Source organism: Mustela lutreola, chromosome 8 (assembly GCF_030435805.1).
Source record: "Mustela lutreola isolate mMusLut2 chromosome 8, mMusLut2.pri, whole genome shotgun sequence".
NCBI lineage: Eukaryota > Metazoa > Chordata > Mammalia > Carnivora > Mustelidae > Mustela > Mustela lutreola.
Genome location: NC_081297.1, coordinates 103,374,726 through 103,387,306, shown reverse-complemented (window position 1 = coordinate 103,387,306; position 12,581 = coordinate 103,374,726). Strand labels below are relative to the sequence as shown.

General features: G+C 40.8%; 1 protein-coding gene across 6 annotated transcripts in view; it reads left to right on the top strand.

The window, feature by feature from the left end:
• CPM (carboxypeptidase M) overlaps window positions 1–12,581 on the top strand; it is a 105,654-nt gene that overhangs the window by 31,243 nt on the left and 61,830 nt on the right. For 2 of the 6 annotated variants that reach the window (XM_059186285.1, XM_059186281.1), the window contains 2 exons: window positions 218–522; window positions 1,026–1,188. In XM_059186285.1, the coding sequence (XP_059042268.1) occupies window positions 1,029–1,188 (160 nt within the window). In that variant the 5' untranslated portion in view covers window positions 218–522; window positions 1,026–1,028. Of the gene's footprint in view, window positions 1–217; window positions 523–650; window positions 742–1,025; window positions 1,189–12,581 lie in introns of those variants that run through there. The other 4 variants (XM_059186286.1, XM_059186284.1, XM_059186283.1 and 1 more) reach the window with 3 other exon arrangements.

Below are 12,581 nucleotides of genomic sequence, written 5' to 3'. Positions count from 1 at the left end.
TCCTTCCAGAAAGAAGCGTTTAAGAAACAGAGAAGTAAAATTGGCCTAGGGAGTGTTGGATTTACAAATTGTGGCTGTGTTTCTTCCATGTGATTTCCAAGTTTTAAATTTAACTGATGTAGCCAATCTCACGCACCAAGTAAATTTGTCGGAAATTCTGGAATTGAAAACTTATACACACACGCGTTCTTCTCTCTTGAATCCCACGCGTCTTCAGAGCACGGCCCGGGAGCCTGCCACAGCTGGGACGCAGCCGCTCCGACGTGCAGAGCTCTCACGGCGTCCCGGGCTGCAGGCGTCCCGGGGCTGCAGCCGAGCCAAGGGCCCGGCTCCACAGCTGCACACTCGCAGCAGCTGGAGACACCCAAACGCCCGCATGCCCTTCGCCGGAGCCGTGGCCGAGGGCAGGACGCGCTTCCAAGCCAGGGCACCGGCCAAGCCTGAGACCGCGACAGGCGACTCAAAGATTACACCGCGCTCCGCCACCCTCGACCGCGCACCCGCACGGGCCGCCGCACCCCGGTAAGCCCGCGCCGCGCGGGTTCCAGTCCGCCCAGGTGCGAAGGGCGCTGAGCGGCTCCGGCCCCGCCCACCAGGGACCCGCGCGGCGCCCGAGTGGGCCGGCGGCACGTCAGTCAGGCGCCGGGGGCGGGGTCCGGGAGCGCCCGTCCCCCCGCCCGGCTATAATGTCGGGCCCCGGCGGGCTGCCGGCGGCGGGTGGAGGTGCGCGCCTGGGCAAGGGTGAGGCTGAGGGCGCGCGGAGCTCCTGGCAGCTGCCCGCGGCGGCGGCTCGCGGACCCGAGGGAGGGAAGGAGGAAGGGGAGGGCGGTGGGATGGAGGCCACTCGGGGCTGCCCGGGCTCCGCTCACACCAACTCTCGAAGGTGCTGCTTCCCACGTTCACCTTCCCGGGCGCGGGCAGCGGTGGGGTCAGGGGACCTGACGGTACAGCGCTGAGCCGAGCCGGGGACCGCCGCAGCCCTTCCCGCCTCTGTTCTCAGCTTTGTTATTTGTATTCATCTCCAGAACATGGACTTCGTCCGCCTCTGGCTAGGGCTGCTGCTGCCCTTGGGGGGTGCGCTGGACTTCGGCTACCACCACCAGGAAGAGATGGAAGCGTTTTTGAAGAACGTGGCCCGAAACTACAGTTCTATCACTCGCTTACACAGTGTTGGGAAGTCTGTGAAAGGTAGGGTCCGTCTCGTGCACTTGCCCAAACCCCCAGTCCTCGCTTTCATTCATTAAATCCACCTTAGCTGCCTGCCCCCTTTCCTTGGAGCGACTCAAAAAGGAGATCCAAGAGGGCAAGCTGGTGCCTTGCGTGTTGGTGGGTTTCTGCTTTTGTGTGTTGTGTTGTCTTAGTTTGCAAGGGAAGTAGTAGGAAGACCTGGATTTTAGGAGACGTCTCTGCTGTCATTCAGTGTCATTGAGACTTGTTCTTTTTCCATCTTGCAGGCACTAGTTGCTTGAGGTGTGTATTTTTGTTTTTTTCTTGGGAGGTAAACTTATGTCAAGAAGGTGTCCGTTTATCCATCGCAGCTTTCCCCCTTTGTTGGCTTCTTTAAATAGGATTTGGACTGTTAGTATCATTTCAGTTTTTTCAAAGTCTCCTTTAAGCTAAAATAGTAAAGTTCTGTTGGCGAGATTTCTGTTGTGTATAATCAGCCCTAGGACATAAAGTGATGCAAAACTATCTTTTCTATAAGTTTATGTTAAATAGTACCGTTGGTAAGATTTGTGTCATGCGTAATTAGCCCTCTGGATTAAAGTTATTTAAGAAGTGACTGATACTGATTAAAGGCTCTTTTAAGATTATCTATTTGGATAAGGCAATTGCTGGATAATAAATATGTTAGTAATGATTGAGACTAGCATTTTCACATTTATCATTTAACTGCTTTATTGTTTTAATTTAGAAATTAATATATTAAATATAAATAACTGTATATTAAGTCTCATTCTGATAGACAAGGAATTTGAATCAGAGATATTAAGTATTTTGCTCAGGATCACCAGATGGTAGATTTCATAAGCAGACTGGCATTCAGATCCTTCTACTTAAAGGCGTAGATATTTGGGGGAAAGTCAAATACTTTGTCAAACATTGTTATTTCTTAATCTTTTTATATTGCTACCCCGGAAGAGATTACCTGAAAACTTAATGCTTAAGCCAAAAGTTTTGTTAAGTTTATGCTATTTGGAGCTTCTCTCTTTCTAAGGTGTATTCAAACTACCTAGATTTCAGCTCTGAGCTTTTGAACCAGGGAGTGCCTCTTAATTACCATATTTTTAAGAAAAAAAAAATTAGTCGTGGTTTTTATGTTAAGACCTATTTACTTACATCCAATGCAACATAAAAAATGCTGGGTCATGTGTGTAATGGTATCTTTGTTTTCAAACAACATTGCCAAAGAGTTGGTGCCAGAATTACTCTGTACTGCTCTATAATCCAAATTACAAAGGTTGGATGTGTAAGAAATTGTATCTTGAATGAGCATATGTATTCAGCCTTTTGAAATCATTTCCCCCTAAGGTTCAAGAAGACCAATTTTAAAAGATCTAAGAATACTAATTATATTAATAAAGCAAATACCTTGAGTTATTGTTCTGCCATCATTTAAACCACAAGATGATGTTGTTAATTTTAAGTACTAAATGATTTGGCAAGTTTTTATGTTTTCAAGCACAAAGTGCTTGTGAAAGAAAATTGGAGAATCTTTTAATAATGTGAACCAGCTCCTCTGATCCGTCTTGCATGATATCGGATGACCATGACCGTGAAAGCCGCTAGGCTCCCCCTCCCCAACTTTGTATGCACTCTTATGGGTAAAGGACTGAGACGTTTTCCTGTAAAAATAAAATCTGACGCTAGTCATCAAATGTTTGTGTTCAATATATTGTTCTGCATAACTACCCCAATTAGGAAAAAGTTTCCAGGTGGTGGGTTAAACTGGACACTGTATCACTCGCTGCATGTTTTCATGACCATTGAAAACCAGTGCTCATTTGTTGGTCCTCTTTTCACTAGATAGGCAGCTTTCCCTGGCTGTCCCACCCTCTGGTGTAGGATAGTCTGCTTAGCAAACAGCCCTTATGATGCGTATTATTTATTTAATTTATTATGAACCTGGGCAATCTACCTAGAAGAGAAAGGAATATTCCTACCCGGTCAAATACATTTTTAGCTTTTGTAAATGCACATCGTGTGGATTTTTGTTTTAATCATGAATCCCATTCTGCTTTTCTTCCTCCATTCACATTTTTTCATTACATATCTCTATGAACTGACAAGGTCTGCAGAGGTTAAATTGGTTGCTGTATAGTGTTTTATCCTCTTGGTTATAGGAATCGTCTTCGTCATTTGCCTTTTGGGGGCATCTATATGGTTGTGATGATCTAGTATAAACAACAACGCTTTAAAAGCATTGATAGCGTCATGATGATTACCTTACAATATAACGGGTGCTTTTCTTTTAAGTTTTTTATTTTGAAATGCTTGAAACCCACACAAAGGTTGAACACACATACACCCGTCACCCAGATTCAGCCATACTAGACTGACCATATTTCGTTTGAACCTTTTGGAGGAAACCCCATGACCTCATGACCTAGTAAAATCTTCAGTGAAACGAGAGAAGCAACTCCAGAAACTGACAACCAAGTTGAGAAAACTTAGAAAAGCTACAATATTTATCGGTTTATTCATTTCTCCATTTAGTTAAGCAAATATACCCCCCTTTTTTTCCACTCCTAACCCCCTCTGTCTAGTATGATGCTGGCACATATTCAGTAATTTTTATCCTTTTTTTAAATGAACTGAATGTTTGCTGAGTGAAAGCTTTGTGAAGTAAGCAAAGTTGTGTGCCGTTCATTGCCTACTGTTAGGTAGCCCCCTTTAAAGGACAATTATATGTATTGTGGATTTCCCCAACAAGCCTCTCCACACCCCCCAGCATTAGTTCTAGGACTGTGCATGTGTATGTATGTATGTATTTTTTTTTCCTGCCACTTCTTTTCTTTTTTTTTTTCCTTTATTAAGTTTTTAATTCTGGTTAATTTATGGTGTTATATTAGTTTCAGGTACAATATAGTGATTCAGCACTTCCATACATTACCCAGTGTTCATCACAAGTGCACTCCTTAATCCCCCTCAGCCCATTTCACCCATCCTGCACTCCCTTCTCCGCTCCTCTGGTAACTATCAGTTTGTTTTCTATAATTAAGAGTCTCTTTCTTCATTTTGTTCATTTGTTTTTTAAATTCCACATATGAGTGAAATCATAGGGTATTTCTCTTTCTCTGACATTTTGCTTACCATTATACTTTGTCCATGTCATTGTAAGTGGCATGATTTCATTATTTTTTATGGCTGAATAATACTTCATTTTGTGTGTTTGTATGTGTGTGTATAAATATACATACCACATATTCTTTATCCAATCATCAATCAGTGGACACTTGGCTGCTTCCATATCTTAACTATTGTGAATCGTGCTGCTATAAATACAGGGGTACATGTATACCTTAGTATTCTTTGGGGAAATACCCAGTAGTAAAGTTACTGGATGGTAGAGTAGTTCTATTTTTAACTTTTTTTTTTAAAGAATTTATTCATTTATTTGACACACCCAGAGAGAGAGAGAGAGAGAGATCACAAGTAGGCAGAGAGGCAAGCAGAGAGAGAGGAGGAAGCAGGCTCCCTGCTGAGCAGAAAGCTTGATGTGGGGCTCTATCCCAGGACCCTGAGATCATGTCCCCAGCAGAAGGCAGAGGCTTTAACCCACTGAGCCACCCAGATGCTCCCATTTTTAACTTTTTGAGGAACCTCCATACTGTTTTCCAGAGTGACTGTGCCAGGCTGTGTTCTCAGCAGTGAATGAGTATTCCTTTTTCTAGCTTTAGGACCATTTAAAATGAGATTTTCTACTATCTCCGAATTCTCTGCTTTAAGACTTCCGCTAAGTCTAACCTTTACTTTATCTGAATAAAGAAGGTTGCAAAGGGCAAGGAATTGATAATTAAAATTTGTTATCAAGTGCTTTTCATATTATGTTTTAATACATTATTTCAATCTCAGTGACTCTGAGTAGGTATTGTTATCCTTGTTTACAAAAGAGGTCAAGGGGCTCCTGGGTGGCTCAGTGGGTTAAAGCCTCTGCCTTCCACTCAGGTCATGATTCCAGGGTCTTGGAATCAAGCCCCGTTTAGGGCTCTCTGCTCAGCGGGGAGCCTGCTTCCTTCCTCTTTCTCTGCCTCTCTGCCTCCTGTGATCTCTGTCTGTCAAATAAATAAATAAAATCTTTAAAAAAACAAACAAACAAACAGGTCAAATGAAGCACAGGGAAGTTAATTAACTTGCTGAAGTTCACACAGCCAGTTAAGTGTCCAAGGATTCAAACGCAGATCCTTGATTCCCCAAGCCCATCTCTTTGACATTTAAAGAAGCAGTTTGGCACAGAGGTAGGTGATTACAAGGAGAATGAGTTTGTTAGTGGAGGGTTTAAGAGTCCTGTTTGGGGCACATGGGATTTGAAAACCTAGCTTCTGCCATGGATTGATAGCTGTGTTGTTCATGACAGTAGTCATTAGTCACCTGTATATTGAGCAATCGGAATGTGACTAAAGAGAACTGAGATGTGCTAAAAGTGATTTTTGTAGACTTAATACAAAAAAAGTAAAATAATAATGTTTTTATGCTGATCACCTGTTGAAATGACAACTAAGAACTATAGGTTAAAATTATTTTTAAAATTTTACCTACTTTTCACTTCTGTTAGGTTAGAAAATTTTTAAATTATATGATTTGCATTATACATTTAGATTGGGCTCTGCTGACCTAGACAGAAGTTTGGTAGTAACTTTCTTCTTAGTACAAAAGGAATTTAAGTTCATTTAGAAAATTTGGAAGATAGAGCAAAGCACCAGGAAGAAAATTAAAATCTTACCACCATACAAAGAAAACAGTATACTAAAATCACTATGTGTACTGTTCTGTGCCTTTCTTCCCCACAGTAAGCCAATTATCTTGTTTGTCCATGCAAACATGTTATTTCTAAAACTTGATTTTAGGTGCGTGTGTGGCTCAGTGGGTTAAACCTCTGTCTTCAGTTCATGTCATGGTCCCAGTGTCCTGGGATGGAGCCCCCAGCCCGCTTGGGGGGGGGGAGGGTGTCTTTGCTCATCAGGGAGCCTGCTTCCCCATCTTTCTCTGCCTACTTGTGATCTCTATCAAATAAATAAATCAAATCTTAAAAAAAAACAACTGGATTTTAATGCCTGCTTTGTGTCCTACCAATGGATATCCTAGTTTTTATTTAACTTCTATCCCACTGATGGGCGTGCGTTTCTAAAATCTTCCTATTACAAACAATGCCAGAGTAGACCTCATCATAGGGAAGACGGTGAAAATGGTCGGAACACTGGCTTTGGAACCACAGTAAGTGCAAATTCTAAATCCTTTACTCTGTAGCAATGTGTCCTGGAGTTGTTGGATAATTCCTGGCACATAGAAAGTGCTACATAAAAGCCACTGCTGCTAAGGATACAGTAGCTTCTGTTAGGGAAAAATTTCAAAATTACCAGGTCTTACGCAGTTTTATATATTTGATACATGTAATCAAATTGCTGTCCCAAAAAGATTGTATTGATTTTCATAATCTCACAAGAAATGTAAGCTAAGAAGAAAACAACTTCTCTATATCTATTAGTCTTAAATCAGTACTGGCATTAGGGGTTTAAAAGATTGTTATAGTATTTGTCCAAGAGCACAATGTGTTGGTCATACAAGATGCATCCGTTGTGGAGATCTGCTTTACTTCATCGAACCTACAGTTAACAATACTGTATTGTATGCTTAAAAATTTGCCTAGATGGTAGATCTTAGGTTGCATTCTTAAAATAATAGCATAATAATAAAGACTATTGAAGTGTCTATTTTTCACTGTTTAATGTATAAGGGAAGATTCATTTCTCATGCTTCTTCCCCAACAACATTCACCTTCCCGTATTCAACAGATACTAATTGTATTTACCTTGCCAGGGGCAATACCATTTCAGATGCTACCATTCTAGTAATCTACCTAGAAATGGTTTAGACTCTTGCCCTGAAGAGGCATGTACAGTGTTCTCCCACACACATCTCTCATTGTTTACTGCCCTTGGTGGGGTAGATTTTATCTGGTGATTTGCCCTCAGAAAAGAACATTGTATGCAAAACTTTGCCCCAGCATTTGGTTTTCTGTCACACTTTGTTCATTTCTCAAGTGTGATCATAAAGCTAGTTTGCTTGGGATCCTGTATTAAATGCTCATTTTAGTTTTTATTATCACTATTGTTATTATTCATTTTTATTTATTTTTTGAGAGAGAGAGAGCATGTGCACAGAGGGGCAGGGGCAGAGGGAGAGAGGAAATCTTAAGCAGGCTCCCTACCCAGCACAAAGCCCAGCATGCGAACTCATGACTCTTCACGACCTGAGCTAAGATCAAAAGTCTGATGTTTGGGACGCCTGAGTGGCTCAGTTGGTTGAACGACTGCCTTCGGCTCAGGTCATGATCCCGGAGTCCCAGGATCAAGTCCCGCATCGGGCTCCCAGCTCCATGGGGAGTCTGCTTCTCCCTCTGACCTTCTCGCTCATCCTTTCTCTTACTGTCTCTCTCTCTCAAATAAATAAATAAAATCTTTAAAAAAAAAAAAAAAGTCTGATGTTTAACCAACTGAACCACCCAGGCACCCCTAAAATGGTCATTATGATGTAAATATGACATTGAGGACCAAATACCAAAACTATTAAAATCTAAGAATTTCAGCTGTAAAACACATTTGTGATTTAAAGTTACAATGGCTTGGCAAACCTTTGTGGCTCTTGAAAAGACTGAAATGCAAAGTCCTTTTCTGAAACATTTACAGCTGTCAGCCTTGTTTTTCACCATTCAGGGTTTCTTAAAGATACCTCCTATTAAAATACAGAACGAAAAAATAAAATAAAATAAAATACAAAACGGATTTAGATTTACCCTACATTTGTAGTATGATATGAGGAAAGAGGAAATTGAGGACAGGAAATTGAGACAGAATATCCAAAAAGTAACATAGAATTTTACTCTGCTTCTATCTAGTAACCGTTTTGATTCCAGATCTCAAATCTCTCTAAACAGCAATACTCTAGGGACTAAAAAAATAACATCAAGCAACTTTTACTGTTTGCCTGAAACTTTACATATTATGTATCACCGGATCATTCTAACAATGGTATGAAATACCATTATTATCCTCCAATTTACATATGAAGAATTGAGATTAAATGTTTTTTTTTAATGTGTTAAGTGCTCTTCTGTGGAATTCCTTGACCCCTTTTAGGTATTCAGTTTCATCTAAAGCAGTTTGGATTCCATCTTTTGTTGTAAAGGTAAATTTTTTCTATATGCCAAAACTCTGAGTATGAGGCAAAGGAGAGGTCTGAGATTCTGGTTTGCACGCTTACAGGAGGGACATCCACCCACCAAAATGCCATCTCTTTAGAGAACAGTGATTCTCATTAAGAGCAGTACCGCCCCCTAGGGGGAATTTTGGAAATGCGAGGGGGAGGTTTAGGAGGTAACTTAAAAAGTCTTGGGAGGGGGAACCCTACTGATGCATTCTTCTGGTCTTGTCAGCAATGTATGAATAGTTATGCAGAGTTTAAAAAAAAAAAACCCACATTTTCTAATGCCCTCTAGGTGAAACACCAGAGCCTAAAACCAAACTCTGTTTTATGTGCAAATAAAACTTTTCCCACAGTTTTAATATATACTGAACTTTCGAGGAACATAACTGTATGTAAACTGAGGGAAAATTCTCTTTTCCATATCTCTGAACTTGACTGAGAGGGATTTCACATTCGTAAAATCTTCAGTGACTACCCACCCCCCCCTCCCGCCCGAATCCGTCTGCCTTTGTAACAGATACATTCATGGTGACTCTCAAGGATAGGTACAGGCATCTGACTTTCTCATGTCTTCTTGTGGCTCCTGCTCCAGGTTTTACCTGCTGATACCATGTTTGATTATAAGTTGTTTCCCTTTTATTTCTCTTTTATATACTCTGAATGCTATATTGATCGTTTTGAAATTATCTACATAAATGTGTTTTCTGTGAGTGGTATGCCTACATCGTAAAGGAGGAGTTGCAAAATATTGGGCATGAAAAAAAGAGGCATAAACTGGTGGGGCTGGGAGCTGTTGAAATAAAATCACAGACCTAGATTCAAGTTCATGTAGCCAGCATCCAAAAGGTGTTTGATCTCTGTTCATAATCAATGAACAGGCACGCGTGTCTGGAGGCAACACTGTGGTGGTGACCGTGGTATCTGAACTGAGCAATAAAAACTGCCATTCATCCTGTTTCCTGCTTTCAGTTTGTGTATCTAGAATGTCCCTTTCTTTAAGAGTACCTAGTAAGATTAAAAAGAACTCTAAAGTAAAAAAAAAAAAAAAAAAAAAAAAAATTTTTTTTTTTTTTTTTTTTTTTTTTTTAAGATGATTTTAGACATCAACTGGCACCTGGGTTAGGAGAAGGGCCATTAAAGCAAATCTTCCTATTTAGTGATTTGAAGCAACTGGTCTTCTTCCTGGCTCCACAGTGATTCAATGTAACAGAGAATAGTCGTTTGCTGAGTTCATTGGTCCTAATTTGAGTTTGGTTAAAAGGAAGCAGACATGAGTTGCACATTGAGAATGTTTCTCATCTCAGTGTTGCAAGGACTGCTGCATGTCAGATGTTTTAAAGTACAATTTTCTGGTCTGTGACCCTTGGCATAGTAGCTTCAGCAAGCTCAGCTGGAGGGCTTAGTCTCCACTGCATCAGAAAAAGGCTGCCAACTTCAAACAAATTGCCTTCAAACTGCTCACAGACTTATCAAGAACTTACCCAGAGCTGAAGATAACAGCCTTATGGTGGGGTATAAAGGCAGTAACAGTCGTGCTTATGTACTGGGAAGGTTTACCCTTCCACAGAGTCTAGTAAAAGAAACCAACGAGATCCCCCTTCTGTTTAAGTAAAGAACTTTCTATTTGTTGCTTTCCCAGTTTTTTAATTCCGCTGATAGGAATCTCTGAGGAAACTAGAACCACACTTGAGCAAAACTGAAGTCACATGAACAATTATCCAAATACATGCCTCAGATACCTTTCAAAGTATACAAGGATGTTATGAATACAGTCAGAGGCAATGTAGTACAATGTCCCATTTTTTGAGTGGGAAGGGATGTCACAGACCCTGTGATCCCTCATTCAGTTCTTCACGGCTTAGTTCAAAATGTTAATTCCTCCTGGAAGCCTTTCTCCAGTCCCCTGGGTGGACTTAGCATCTCCCTGGACCCCTTTTCCTGATCAACTTTGGAGGCTTTAGCTATGTTGCCCCTGGGGGCAGGCATCAGGCTGTGTTCATCTTCATATCCTAGGCCCAGATGTGTCCTTATTAAAGGCCAAGCACTCTGGGGTCGAAGCTGGAAAGTTTTTCCATGCATAGTAAGTGAGACATGAATGTATAGCATATAGTCATGTCATTATACTGCGTGGGTATATAGAATATAAATATTTATATGTGCTTTCATGTATTCACATTTATCATATATAACTTTAGTATATAACTTTAGATTGCTACATAAATTGTATGTAGTAAGTACTGCAGTCTCTCAAGTATTTTTGTGGTATTTTTATGGTATTCAACTGAATTTCTAAACGTAATAGAAAGTCTGAAATTTATCTGAAATTTGACTCCATGTGCATCTAGCATTATTAAGGTGGAAATAAATCCAATTAAAAAGTAATGGGAAGGGGCGCCTGGGTGCCTCCCTGCGTTAAAGCCTCTGCCTTCGGCTCAGGTCATGATCCCAGGGTACTGGGATGGATCCCTGCATCAGGCTCTCTGCACCATGGGAAGCCTGCTTCCTCCTCTCTCTTTCTGCCTGTCTCTCTACCTACTTGTGACCTCTGTCTATCAAATAAATAATAATCTTTAAAAAAAAAAAAAAAGTAATGGGAAAACTATTGAATAGCTATTTTATGGCAAATAATATAAATTGGAGAGGTAGATGCCATAGCTCCAGAGAAGTCACTAGAGCGCTGGAGATGGCATCAGGGACCTTTGTGTCTTTCAGGCGGTGAAAGGTATGATTGAATTACCCTCAAAAGCCTAGAGTGGTTCTGTCCCCCTAACCCTTGGGTCCCCCCAATCAAACATCCATTAAGAGCGAGTAAATATAGGAGATACACATGCTGCTCCAGTAAGGAGTTTGAGTAAATATGCCTTGCTTTATTTGAACCGTGCAAAGATAACTTAAGTGTCTATTTAGAGAATTTAAAAAGAGAAGAAAAGAATCCTGTGATGAAACCTGCCCTCTACCCCACACAGTTGAGCAGAATACAGAAACCCTTTGATCCAATGACTTTTCTCCATCCACACTCCAGAACATTGTACAGATTTAAGATGAACGCAGCTGACACGTTTAATTATTCTTGCTTCAAGTGGTTCAGAAAAACACAGGTTTTGGAAATTCACAAGTAGATAGACTGTCAAAGAACCTTCACTTTAATTTTTAGATGTACTAAATAGTCATTCCCTTGTCCACTATTAATAAGTCAGTCAGGCCACCCATTAAAATTCTTTTGAAGGCAAGGGGGTGTTAGTCCCTCTTGTGAGTATAGACACCTGGAGATGAGTAGAGGACACAGATCATTTTTTTAAAGATTTTATTAATTTATTTGAGAGAGAGGGTACAAGCAGTAGGGAGGGGCAGAGGGAGAGAGAGAGAAGCAGACTCCCTGCTGAGCACTAAGTCCTATGTGGGGCTCCATCCCAGGACCTGAGATCATAACCTGAGCCGAAGGCAGACGTAAACAACTGAGCCACCCAGGCGCCCCTGCACAGATCATTTTAACATGCAGCAATTCAATAGTTTCCGCATTCTGTTTTAATTAGAAAGATTTATATATACCTTAATAATACCAGATGCACATGGAGTTAAATTTCAGTTAAAGGCTACTCAGTTGGAGACTATTTTTTTTTTCTTAGTAACTCTCTTAGTAACTCAGTTGAATAATCTTACCATCCTAGAGATAAGCCTAGCTGATTTATCATTCGCTACTGTTAAGTTCCTTTCTCTTTTTTAAGAAACAGGAAGCTAAATTGGGATATACCACATTCTGGCTTTAACAAACAGTTTATTGGGCGTGGTCATCTTTTAAGTTTTAAGAACATGTACTTTTAAGTGCACAGTATGTTTTTATGGGATCTATAGCACACACCAGTTCCAGGTGCAGAAGTGGGCAACAATTGCAAAGGCCTCGAGGTCCACAGGACTATTGAGTCGAACTGGGTGAAGTTGGAGAGGTATGCAGGGGACAGGTCTCTATAGAGTACTTTGCAAGTCAATTCAAGCATGGAATGTTCGCTTCTGTTCTGAGGATAATAGGGAACCATTGGAGGGTTTTAAGGACGGTAATATATAAACTGAGGTAGGTTTAAAAAAGATAATAACTTTGGCTGTTGAATAGAGAATTAAAAAGGCACAAATATAGAAGCAGAGAGAATAATCCAATTATA